Consider the following 13373-nt stretch of genomic DNA (forward strand, 5'->3'; position numbering starts at 1 on the left):
ATTGCTAAAAAATTCGTTCAGTAAATCCTGAAGTATTAGCGTGCTTCAATATAATCAATACAATTATTATTATTGGAGCAAGACTCGAGAAAGATGCATTAAAATGTAGTATTCGTTTCTAACAAATGGATTTTATTTTACGGGCTCTAATGTGCTTCAATATAATCAACGAATGACTATAAATTCTTTTTCGACAAATCCACTAGTGAACAGAGCCTTCGAAAACTGTCACAGTTCTTTCTTTTATGAAGGAGTGAAATTTATGTGCATTCTCCACTTCTCAGACTCTGCAATAACTTCAAATATCCAGGCGCTTCAGGTTTGATATACCTGCATAAATATACAAACAAAGCAAATACAAATAGTAAAATGAATTAGGTCTCACTTATCCCAGAGCTTACAGGGAGTGGAAAGAGATCATACCCATGGCGAAACAGGAAATCTATAATAACAAGATTGCAGTTTGCCTTGTAATATTGTGTGCTTTTTATGATATTTGCAACAAGTTCAACAGGGAGTAGTCTAAAGCTTTCCACCTCTCCATCTGCAGGTAAAACAAAATGTGTGAAATGAAGCTTTTTTTGCTTACATGTTAAGAACCTTACCCTCATTTGTAGGAAGAAAATCCTCGGGAAGCTTCAGATCATAACAGAAAAGAACATCTCTATTGAATCTATATCCATCAATGTCCGAGTAAGTTACAGCACCGACAGCTTTGGCCCTGAGTGAACAGAAGTATTTCGGAGTATCATTTATCATGTTTGGAGAACATTTTACAATAAAGCATACACGTGAGCCGTTCGGGCTAGGAAAAGGAGATATTTTGTCTTGTGAAACTCACTTGCTGGAAATAGACCTTGGTATCCCAGCCTCTTCTTTGCATTCCTTCACAACATTCTCCATGCAGGATATTCCATGAGGCTGTGCACATGCATATGTTATTTCTATGAAAAGAGGGAGAAAAGACTTTGATATTACCAGTAAGAATTTTACTATTTTGAATAAATAAATCTAGTATGCTCCTTGGAGAAAGGATATTCCTGCACAAGCGAGTGTACACCAGATTTGTTGAAAGGAAAAAGTTGAGAAGAACAGGAGAAATAAGCGAGCAAATGAGTTTGAATTTTCATTCAGAAGGCTGATTGATGCCGCTCCAAAATCATTATCAAGTTATTAATTAAGTAACCAAGAGGCAGGCATTAGAATGTTTTGACACATGACATAAAAAGGAGTCGTACCAGGCCCCCAGCAACCAAATGATCAAGCTGGCCAGGATATTTGGACTTTGTATTACTTCTCTTCCCTACCCACAAATAGTCCTGCTTCTCTCCTTCAACATAGCCATTTAAATGAATTCCATAAGCCTAGCATGAAAGCATATCATACAGAGAAGATGAGTATATTATTCCTTCAATTAATACATAGAAGCTTCATAACTGCATTCTTTCAATATTGGATATAACACATGCTGCACTTAACAAATTGGAGTGCTAAGTCCAAAGCTAAGAAACAAGAGTAAAAAGTATAGATTGTTTTGAAAAATCATAGACCCTATCTTAGCTAGAAAACTTACAACAACAATAGTAATGGTAGCCATCATTTAAATCCCTTATTTTACACACTAGTGACCAGCTAGAAGAAAAATGCAAAAATAACAAGAAGAAGAAAAAAGATTTCACATAAATCTGGATTATGTTGAAAAAGCTGAGCACCTTTATCCCAAAATATGGTGCTGCTGCACGTTCCAGAGAGAAATATTCCGGCGTCCCGAAAGAGGACGTAACAGGATAGAGCTGTACATAGTAAGATATGTGTAAGTTATTACACTTAAAAAGGGAAGAAGATGGATGTTTTGCAAATCCACTACACATCCAACATAATTTCATCAAGTAACAAATTGCAACAGTAAAACTAAACATATTTGTGATCACACGTACCTCATTTCGAATTCCTGGTATAAGTTTGTTAGCGAAGCACTTGACCACATCTGCAACAGCTTTTGTCCTGTCCTCAGGCGTACTCAGCAATGGATGCAATGCTAAATGGAATCTGAAATTGCTGCCATAAGATGAGCCTTCTGGAAAAATGAATACATCTTTAAAAGTCCTCAAATGATCGGCAAACCTGCTCAGCGAACAAAAGAAAAATGAATTGAAAACTTATTTCAGCAGCGAACAAAAGAAAAATGAATTGAAAACTTATTTCAGCAGCGAACAAAAGAAAAATGAATTGAAAACTTATTTCAGCAGCGAACAAAGAAGTATCATTCATCAGGGATCTCTCATGTTAAATTATGAATTTGACGAACGAGTCTTTCATCATATGCCACCTCCTCAGTAGGTTAATGCCTTGTAGAATAATCCAAAACTCCAATTCAAAAGCCCCAGTATGATATTATCCTATTCATCTCTAAACCATAGATTGGTAGCATACAATGAGAAAAGCATATAAACATTATTACTGCAATACTATTCGAGAGCTTCGTGATAAGATTAATTCTCCATTTCAGTGATGCACTGAAGAAACAAGCTCCAATACATCATAAAACCAAAGATTTAAGAGATTAACTCCTTTTCTCATTCTGTATACTTGAAACCTAGGAATCGAATCTTCTTTTATGCAATTCAACTTGAATTCAACGTAATCAAGGACCGAGGATCGTGCTCAAACCTAGAATAAACTAAACTAAACACGACAAATTCGACCTAGAAAAAGGTGTGAAGATGAAGAGAGCAGGATTTACCCGTGATGCACGTAGCCAACGACCTGTTGTTCAATCACAAACGGCATAAATTCACACATCTTTTCCTGCAAGGAAATTTTACAATCAGAAGGAGGCGACAATGTGTTTGTGCGATTGAGAGAGTTAGACGAGTACGGAATTGCGATTGCAGAGAGCGACTTGGTGGAAGAAGCCGCGGAGGTGGGAAGAGTCATGTTTAGGGGTTAAGCTGACGACGTCGTTCCAAGTGAAGCTGCTGCTCCCGGCGACAGTGTGCTGCGCGGAAACGGCCGATTGAAGTAGAGGGCGATACGGTAAATTCACACCCCACACTGTGAATGCCATTTTCAAAATCTATTCCAATTTTATTCTTCATATGTCCTCATCATATATAAAAGTCCCAACTCCTATACTATATTTCGTTTAATAAATGCCTATCTCAGTAATTACGCATTGTTATACACTAGTGTAAGGGCATGTATGGTTTCCACTATATAGGCCTTTCTTATGAGTTTCTTTTCTTTCTTGTGTTGGCCATCTCCAGCAGTAGTGAGGGCTCTTCCACGCCCGTCGCCGCACCACCTCTGAGTGTCTTCTATTGTTTACCTTCCTTTTCCTTTCGACTTGTGCATTTTAGATCTATTTCTTGTTCGTTCTTGTTAAGTGTTAATTGTTGTTCGAATTGGATAGAGTTTGGTTAAAAATGTAGTACTATGTGTTACCTTGTATTGGAATAAGGTATCTATTTTCATGACAACGGTCATTTGCACTTGTACAAATTCAAAATAACTTCATTATAGAAATGAAATTACTTCATTATATGAGTTGATCTTCTGCAATGAAGTGCATAGCATTGTTATAATGACTTATATTTAATATTGATATTGAAGTAACTTCAATTATTTAATGTAATGTATTTTCACATTTATGATGTATAATAAAGGTCAATCATCCTGAATTATAGTGTCGTAATATATATTTGGATGATTTTAGACATACAACAATATCCTTATGAGACAATAATAAGAGCATCTAAATTATAGCGACGTAATATTAACTTGGATGATTTTAGACATACAACAATATCCTGATATGACTATAATAAAAACATCTACAAAGGTATAGTTAAAGAGAAGTAACTATCATATTCATCTTTACAAATACTCATTCTCCAATATAGGAAGGTTATTTGAAAATGTAGTTTGACAATAATACCAAAGGTAGTTTGAGAGCTTACAGTTGAAGAAATGTTTTCCATGGTATTTGACTCTTCCTTGCATAAAACACACGAACCATCATCAATTCTAAACATTGAGATGTGAAGTCTTAACTTATGTATTGAATTTTCATTGAAGAATAAACTAAAGAAGTAGTTGCACTCGAGGAGAAGCAAGTTTCTCCAAGCAACGCATCCTTGCCAATGATATATGGGTTGGGATATGAGCGAAGGACCCGTTGGATATATTGATCTAAGAACCCATGTATAAGAGTTTGTAGCAGTCTCTCTAGAATCAAATATCTAGTTTGATCAACTCAAGAGCATGGAAACCTCGACCCGTTGACTATATAATAAGCCAAGAACTTTGGTATGTTGAATGCCTCACCTAACTCAAAATGTATTGATAAGTTCTAAACAAGTGAAATACTCTACATAGAGAATTCAACTTATAAAGACAAAGTCTCGTTTTGTTTATGATCAACGGTGCGTCAAAATGACATGCTTACAAGTTATTTATATACTAGAATGGACTCTTGAGAGCTTCATGTCATTAATACCGCTTATGATTATTAAAATTATTCATAATAAGTCAAAAGTACCTCCTAAACCATTGGTGTTGACTCTAGCACTATTAATGTCACTTGATAAACACAAAAATTAACTTAAAAAGACTCTTCATTTTGGCTTATTCATTATGCACGAAAATGCTTCAGCTTATCTTCAATGTTGGCCACTTGGCCTCTTATGTGATATGTAATGAGTCCAAGCTTCATACATTGTGCAGTCTAGCAACTTGTATAATATTCACCATATGGTCCAATGTAGATTGTTTTTGGATTTGTAACTTTTATTTTAACAACTAAAAGTATTATAGACTCCTTTATCATTTTAGCTCTAGCTCTTATAATTGGCATGCTTTGAATAACCAAATTCTATCTTATTGTCCTTATGTAACAGTTGGGGTGCATCTCCATCTAAAGCTATTGGATAACATGCATTACAAAATTAGAAATGAAGAAAATACAAGATTAGTCGAAAAACCAATCCTCAAATCCCCCTCATTTTTCTTAAAAACGTTGTGATCTATGGCTAGATGAAAAACCTCACCTTTTTTTCTTGCTAGACAAAGAGATTGGTTCTTCAAGAAAACCTCATTTCAAAAGCTCAAACCAAAGGGTGAGCAAAAGACAACAATACAACAAAGCATATAACCAATTCAACAAATAAAAATTAAAAGTCTAGACATTCCCCTTCTATTCAACCGTCCAACCAAAATGTTTTTTGGCCCACAACTGTCCAACTCTCATACAAATCCATTTTTTCTTTGTCACTTCTTCATCAGTTGAGTTTCCTTCTAAACATCTTGATAGAAATTTATGGGTTTCATTTTAAAATTAATTGGTGAAAGAAGGAATGATCCTTGAGACTTACATAATGATTTCGTTCTAAACATTTTGAAGTGATAAAAATTTATGAGTTCCATTTTAAAATTAATCGGTGATAGAAAGAGTGACCTCTGATATAACTTATATAGTTATTTTCAGTTTTCTCTACATTATTCTTTAGTTTAAATTGCTAATATTCTATCTCAAATCCTTCAATATGAACTTCGGACGAGTTCGACTTTTTTTCGTTCCACAATGGTCACAAATCACCACCATCACTATTCAGTGTGACATTTCTGATGTTGGGTCTCCTCAACCAGTGTCATTTTTTAAAGTAGGATTTAAATAAACTCTGGGATTAATTTTTTTTTCATACATTAAAACTGAAGGGATAAGAACAAAAATTGTACTAAAAGCCAGTCCACCAACCAAATCAAAACTATCTGCTGAGTGGAATATAAGGTACTAATATTGTTACATTTTATAGTGTTTCATTAAATCATATTTATATTTTATGGTCGTTGGATTATATTTATCCTTTCACTTTTGAAACTTAATCACTAAAGGACTACTTTAAACTTTTGATGATTTTTCTTGCTTTATATATCTATGATACGAAATGACTAAGCTTTTGTTCCTTAACTTTATTTTGTTATTATATTTATTTATTTGTCTTAGGACATGCAATTTCATCATTCTTTATTCATAGATTGATAGTGGTTGGTCAGCCTAAAGCCCAATAAAATTATGATTAAACTCTAATAATTTAACCGAACTTTAAACTTAAACAGATAAGACCAAGAACATAATTAGTTGTAGCTTGCTAGAATTAGCCAAATTAAGATATCTTAAACCCTATAACTATCTACAAAAAACAATTCTCCATTTATCAACCTAAATGATTTTAGTGTGTGTGAGTAGAAGATTTTAGTGACAAAATTTATCGTTGAGTATGAATGGCTGAACCCCAAGTAAACCATAGAGTCAACACTCTATCAAACATGCTTTTAAAGAGATAAGTGAAAAGAATACATTAATCTTAACTGGAATAGCACCATATCTTTTGTGACGACGAGAAAAAAGTTTGTGAGGAAAAATTGGAAAAAGCTGAAACATTAATACGAAAAGCAAAATGAAAAGAAAGAAAGGAAGATTTGCAGTGGGATGAGAACACGTAGATTTGGGGTGGAAAGTATGCATTTTTGAAGGGCTAACTTCAAATCCATTAAAAGCATTATTTCACTATTTAATATGCATTGCCTAATTAATTAAATAATGCTTCTTATAATCCTTTTTAATCAAAAGTCACTTCTTTTCAGCAACAAAGTTATCACACCAACCTCTTACAAAACTTATAGTACTAATATATTTTGTGTTTTACTAGCTGGATAATATTGGTATTGTTAATCTTTATAAAATTAGTAATGCATACTCCTATATATCCATTTTGATTCTAACTAGACCTACTAAATTTAAGGATGCTTTAGCTAGCTCATTTTATTTTTTTTGTTTTCCCTATATGTTATTGTTATAGATAAAAATAAACAAATAATTCTGCTAATAAATGTTTCATTTTCACTTATTATATTTAGCAAGTGAGTCACACATTTCAGTAACTCAATTTATTAACATTTTATGATAAATTCAATATAAAAGTAGGATAATACTTACTTTTCGATTAATTTTTCATTACAAAGGCTACGTGAGCTGATCAACTATGGTACAATTATTGGTGGACGGAGGAGTAATACAGAGGCTCGCGAGTGGGCCGACTTGACTCAATTGTGGCCTACCATCTGGTAGAATCCAATTGGCTTAACGCATCAGAGATTAAATCTTTGCATGGCATCGTCATGCTCAACTTTACATCTATTATCATCATTATTCAATTTAATTCAATTCAATTCCAACCTACCCCATCACCATTCACACACTTTTCACAGTGGGTCTCCTCGTAATCCCATGCATAACTGAATAACAGAATTAAGAAACGAATCTGTTTATTCACCTCTCCGTTTCCAATCTAATTTCTTTCACACCATAAAAACAATAGAGTAAACACCATTACTATAACTAAACCCCCTTTTTTCTTAGGCACAATATATCCCCTCAATCAAAATGGAGAGAAGACAGTTAAATTATCATGAAAATGTGGCTGTTTTGTTGTGCGTGATTATAATGATGTCAGAATCATCAGCAGCAGCAGCAAGCAGCAGCAATAGCGTGGGAGTGAATTGGGGCACAATGGCAACACATCAATTGCCTCCTTGGAGCGTGGTTGATATGCTGAAAGACAATGGTTTCAACAAGGTGAAGCTGTTCGACGCCGACGAGGCCATCTTGGATGCATTATCTGGCACTTCCATCGAGGTCATGCTCGCCCTCCCCAACTACATGCTGGCCGAGATCAGCTCCGACCCCTCCATCGCCGCCTCGTGGGTCGACGCCAACGTCACTGCTTACGCCTACCCCGGTGGAGTCAACATCAAGTAAGGCTCTTCATAATTAATTATATAGTCAATACATTTATCCGAGAATAAACTAATTAGTACGTGTGAGTGTGAGTTGGCCTAGTGGTAGAGTCGCGGCCTTTAACTTTCAATTCATTTGCTAAAAGAAAATAATTTTCTGAAAAAAAACTGATTAATCTCGTCTGTAGATACGTAGCCGTTGGAAACGAGCCGTTTTTGAAGACGTACAACGGGACCTACTTGCAGCAGACGTTGCCAGCGTTGAAGAACATTCAGGAAGCTATCAACAATGCCGGCCTCGGGTCAAAGATCAAGGCCACGGTCCCGTTCAACGCCGACGTATACAACTCGCCCGAGTCGAACCCAGTGCCGTCCGCGGGCGAGTTCCGCGCCGAGATACGCGATCTGACGGTCCAGATCGTCCAGTACCTCTACTCCAACGACGCCCCCTTCGTCGTCAACATCTACCCGTTCCTGAGCCTCTACGGAAATTCCTACTTCCCCCTCGACTTCGCCTTCTTTGACGGCTACAACAAGCCGCTCCGGGACGGAAACAGCGTCTACACTAATGTGTTTGACGCAAATCTGGATACCCTGCTCTGGTCGCTGACCAGAGCAGGGTACCCTGGCATGAAGATTGTAGTTGGTGAAGTGGGATGGCCCACTGATGGTGACGTCCATGCAAATGTACAGAGTGCTAAGAGATTCAATCAAGGTCTAATCGAGCACGTGATGAGTGGGCAGGGCACACCTCTGAGAAAAGGCAGAATAGATGTTTATCTATTCAGCCTGATCGACGAGGATGCCAAGAGCATCGACCCAGGAAGCTTCGAGCGACACTGGGGGATATTGGAATTCGATGGTAGGCCTAAATACGAGCTCGATATCTCGGGCTCGCATCAGAACAGGAGCCTTGTGGCCGTGCAGGGCGTGTCCTACATGGCGAGGCGGTGGTGCGTGTTGGACCCACGCGCCAAGGACGTTGAGTGGGCTTTGGCGAAGAATGTGGACTACGCCTGCAGCCGGTCTGATTGCACGGCGCTGGGCTACGGCTCGTCGTGCAATCACCTGAGCCTGCAGGGGAACGCGTCGTACGCGTTCAACATGTACTATCAGTTGAAGGATCAAAATGAGTGGGATTGCGATTTCGCGGGCCTGGCCGTGATCACGGACCAGGACCCCTCGGATAGCAGATGCAAGTTTCCTGTTATGATTGCTTATGGCAAGCGTCCTGTGCTGATGCTGCACAAGAAATTGGTCAACATTTTGCTTGTGGTTGCTGAGGGTTGTGTAGTGTTTCTGCTTCTTGTGTCTTAGGTTGTTGTGATTGATCTTACTCTTACTTAGATGGATTTAGGACAGAAACAGAGTTTCTATTTCTAATTTCATTGTATATTGCCATTTAATTTCCTCTTTGTCTGAAGACAAAAGGAGGGGTGTGTTTTGTATGTTTGATAAGAATCATGCCACTCGATTCTAAAAACGTTTATGCAACCATCGATTTCGTAATCATAAAAATATCATTTGAATCAGTGTTTGTATGACAACTTTTCTAAGTATAAAAATGATACTATAAAGTGTTAGCTCAATTCAAATTTGACCTAGTCACAAGCACCCCATTCAATCACTATAGATAATGGGATTGTTAAAATGTATACTTTGATGCATCCGTTTACATAAAAATATTGCAAAAGTTAATCTTAATATTCCACCCCTAAAATTACAGGTGTGGTTGTGAATTGTTTTTTTTGGTGTGGTTATGAATTGCCTCGCCTAATAATATGATTGGTTGTGAATTTAATTTTGAATTTTCCAACTAAAAGTAAACCAGTACTTCAATTCTAAATATGATACTAGTATTTTATTTTATTTTCTTTTTTTTTTATTATCTTTTTGTAACAATTTCTCATATTTGCAATGGAAAGTGGGTATTTTGAAATATTTTATAGTTGAATTTGTGAGGGTGAAACGAAGGGTTTAGAGCATTATGGGGAGTTTACTGAATAATAGTAGTATTTCAGATCCTGGGGATACTGTATGGGCTGGGTCCAATTAATGTAAAGCGTGTACCCCGTTTAACATATACTGTAATTAACTTTTTAAAAGTAATTATTATCCTCCACCCCAATTAGGAAAAGGCTTCATGGTCGAAAGGGCTAGCTGTTACTCCCTCCGTCCCATAAAAGTTGAATCGTATTTCTTTTTAGTCCGTCCCAACAAAGTTGAAGCATTTCCTTTTTTAACTAAAGACAAAACATCTAATCACTTTTACTTTATTCCATCATTTACTTTACTCTCTCTTATTTTTTCTACTTTTTTCATCTCTCCTATTTATTTAATATAAATTCTTAATATCCGTGCCCAAAAGTTTTGTCTCAACTTTTATGGGACGGAGGGAGTATTATTTAGAAAGCTAATTTATGATCTACGTCATTCTCTCTCTCAAATACACGTACACATTTAAGACCAAATCTCATGACTGATCGAAGAATTCATAATTAATTGGAAGCAAATGATAAATATAATTTCTATAAAAGGAAAACAAGAATCTTCATTCGTGAAATTAAATTATAATACCAATTTCAAATGATAAATATAATTTCTCTATAAAACAATAAGTTGCGTCTCTCGATGATTTGGAATGATATAAAAAATCACTATCATATACGAATAAAAAAGCAGTGGCTATTTTTCACGTCGCCCAGTCTTTAGGATGTGGATTCCTTCATGTAACTATTTTGGAGAATTAACAATATCCTCTTCTTTTTCTGAGGGAATAAATGGGTAAGTAACTACTAGTCCTAGCTATTGAATAAGGAATTATTTATTTTTATATTTAATATGGAAACTGTGATTCTCTCTTATCGAATCCGTGGTCAACATATCACGTGAAGTCATACCACGTCAGCCTTCCGGGGCTCCACTGAAAATAAAATAAAGATATACTAGTACTACTTTCAAAAGGAAATTAAATAACTTCAAATCTTCAAAGTATGTAGGGCTTCCAACCATGAACCATCCACAATAAGATCTTGAAAACCGCCCCATTTTCAACCGCAGCTCGTTTCGCAGTCATCAATGTTCACCTCATCGAGGTCGAACGGGCCATCATGCAACCCTGTGAGCAGATTAGACGAAGCAGCATGTGTGTCGCCTTCCCAGTTCGCATGTGCCTGCCTGCTAACCTTTGTTTCGGATAAATTCATTCATCTCGTCATGTCGTGGATCATATTGATTAAAAAGCTCGTTGGGTCCATTGCTCGTTAAATTGCCAATTGCCATTCAAGGATAAAACATGGAGTACTCTCTTTCTGCTGTGGGGTACATTACAAAAACATTTACTAGCTTATTAAAAATAATAAAAATAAAATGAGATATTTTATCGTCCACGTTCATTTTTGGTAAAAAAAAGGATACGGAGTAATATTTTAATAGACGGGCTAAATATCAAACTATATATTTATGATATTCCTGGTCCCTGGATCCTTCTTCATTTCAATATTCAGGGGCTTCATCTAAAGAATTTATTTTTTGTTAAAGTTTTTTTATTTTTTTCTAGGAGAAGGGGGTTCACCACATGCTCAATGGCGGTTCAAATAGGACAAAATGAAGAATAAAAAATATGAACGTAACCAACATCTAACTTAGTAAATATAGTATCACTTCAATACTTCACCTAACGATTTTTTAAGTAAAAAACCTTTGGCGTGCATATTTATAAGCTTTAGCTAATGTGCATTTTTGGAAGCAAAAACGTCCCGATAGTAGTAAAGATTTTATTGTAGTTTTAATTAAAAAAATGAAAATGGAAATTGTGTATGTGGAATTACTGTAAAATGCATTATGCTCACAACAAATTAAAGTAGAGGCAAACAGAATATTTGATCCATCTGGACTCACATTTTATCCTAATTAGCCTATTAATTACCAAAAGTCAAATTTATCTGATTCGTTGTAACACAATGGTCTCCAAAGCAATAGATTAATCTAATAATTGAGTCATATATTCCTCTCGATCTATTTTATTCGCTCACTCCCATAATAATGTCAGCTTTTTAGGTGTAAAATAACTAGGAATCTTACAAATATGAATAAAATTATAGCCCTTCAGTCAATTATTTCAGACAGGCAAAAGCATTGCAGAATATACCCTATCTATTTTTGAAGCAAAAAGATAGTAGTAACTTTTTTTCATGTTAGCATTGCACTAAAAAATTCTTTACAATTAAACTGGAATTTGGCCTCCTTAATTAGTGGAAAATTTGAGAGGCCGTTTTATAGCAGTATCTACTTTTTTTTCTTTTTGTAGCTTTTTTGTAGTTGCTCTATGAACTCAAGCATGTTAAATGCATAGTAGGAGTAACCACATGCATGCATTATAAAATTGCATCCAAACAAAAATGGTCAAAGAAGGTATGTACATAATCATTAAATTGCACTATAATATTGTTGAAAATTGCATGCAAACAAAAATGGTCAAAGAAGGTGGTTCTACATCATTATTCAAGCCGGATCGAGTTTATAAAAACATGAAATGTGCCTGATTGGTTTAGTGGTAAGAATATGTTACCAACCAATAAGCCTTTTTTTTACCAAACTAATTGAATTATTACGATTTGTGAGCAATTTTTTTTTTTAAAAAAAAGATGAGTAACTCAATATAGAAGGAATATAGAAGGGTGCAATTGAGTATTGGAATTTGACAATGGATGTGCATTATGAGGAATAGATTCCAATTTTTTTACACTAGCCTGAACCACATTGACCGGACCATATAAAACCTCTATATGTATTTCCAACATCTTAAAAATACCATTGAAAAAATAGTTTCATTACATTTTATCGTATTAATTGCTAATATACACCATGATGTAACAATATTGTCATCATAAATATTATTGATTACATAAAAATTTACATGTGAATACAGGTGATCAGACCCCAACTTATTTATTAGAGAAGAATCGTATGACTAAGTGACAATTGTCTGAATAATAAGATACTGAAAATTAAGATAAAAATGTTTTAACTGGTGGAAGACTGGCATAGTGATCCGAGTCCATCCCCTCATTATACATCATACACACAGACATATATCTTTGATTTGACTGGGACAATTAATTCATGTATATAAATATAGTATATGGGGGTGAAAATGAAATAATATATGGAGGCACCTCACAAATAACATCTACCGGCACCTCACAAATAACATCTACCCCTCATAATGCCTAGCTACCCCCGCAAATGGGCATAGAATACCGAATAATATTTCCAACTCTTTTTCTGTAATAATGCATATCGAATCACCCAAAAGGCGCCATTATTGATCCATCACTTGTTTTTTCCAACTTATAAGTTTTAACCATACACCCCCACTCTTCTCTCTGTTACAAATTGTGTTTCATATTATACTAGAATAACAGAATAACACGGATCTAGAAATTCTTAGCAAGAGGAGCAAAAATATACATGGAGAAATTTTTAAAATTAAAGAAGGGTTATTAGTGGAAGATTAATACAAAAATCTGTATAGTTGGTTATATATATATTAAGAATGAATTATGAACCGGGGC

General features: G+C 35.4%; 2 protein-coding genes across 2 annotated transcripts; one reads left to right on the forward strand and one right to left on the reverse strand.

Annotated features, from left to right (window-relative positions):
• Position 1: 1 nt before the first annotated feature.
• Positions 2-3119, reverse strand: LOC125188101 (nudix hydrolase 20, chloroplastic-like). The gene is made up of 9 exons (XM_048084843.2): positions 2879-3119; positions 2744-2808; positions 1938-2124; positions 1713-1793; positions 1239-1364; positions 842-921; positions 606-721; positions 424-544; positions 2-330 (listed from the first exon to the last, which is right to left on the reverse strand). The coding sequence occupies exons 1-9, from the start codon at positions 3065-3067 to the stop codon at positions 261-263; spliced, it is 1035 nt and encodes a 344-aa protein (XP_047940800.1). The 5' UTR covers positions 3068-3119; the 3' UTR covers positions 2-260.
• A 4154-nt stretch (positions 3120-7273) lies between these two features.
• On the forward strand, positions 7274-9294 carry LOC125187867 (glucan endo-1,3-beta-glucosidase 8-like). Its single transcript, XM_048084511.2, has 2 exons — positions 7274-7815; positions 7986-9294. Exons 1-2 carry the CDS (start codon positions 7445-7447, stop codon positions 9112-9114), a joined length of 1500 nt encoding a protein of 499 aa, XP_047940468.1. The 5' UTR covers positions 7274-7444; the 3' UTR covers positions 9115-9294.
• The last annotated feature ends 4079 nt before the right edge of the window (positions 9295-13373 follow it).

Source organism: Salvia hispanica, chromosome 5, assembly GCF_029641045.1.
Source record: "Salvia hispanica isolate PSC_SH4W2 chromosome 5, Shi_PSC_v1, whole genome shotgun sequence".
Lineage (NCBI taxonomy): Eukaryota > Viridiplantae > Streptophyta > Magnoliopsida > Lamiales > Lamiaceae > Salvia > Salvia hispanica.

Coding starts and splice junctions, on each gene's coding strand:
- LOC125187867 (XM_048084511.2), top strand. CDS start 7,445: ATGGAGAGAAGACAGTTAAATTATCATGAAAATGTGGCTGTTTTGTTG. Junction 7,816..7,985: donor CCCGGTGGAGTCAACATCAA/GTAAGGCTCTTC, acceptor TCTCGTCTGTAG/ATACGTAGCCGTTGGAAACG.
- LOC125188101 (XM_048084843.2), bottom strand. CDS start 3,067: ATGGCATTCACAGTGTGGGGTGTGAATTTACCGTATCGCCCTCTACTT. Junction 1,365..1,712: donor CACCATATTTTGGGATAAAG/GTGCTCAGCTTT, acceptor CTTTCATGCTAG/GCTTATGGAATTCATTTAAA. Junction 545..605: donor TTTTCTTCCTACAAATGAGG/GTAAGGTTCTTA, acceptor TTTTACCTGCAG/ATGGAGAGGTGGAAAGCTTT.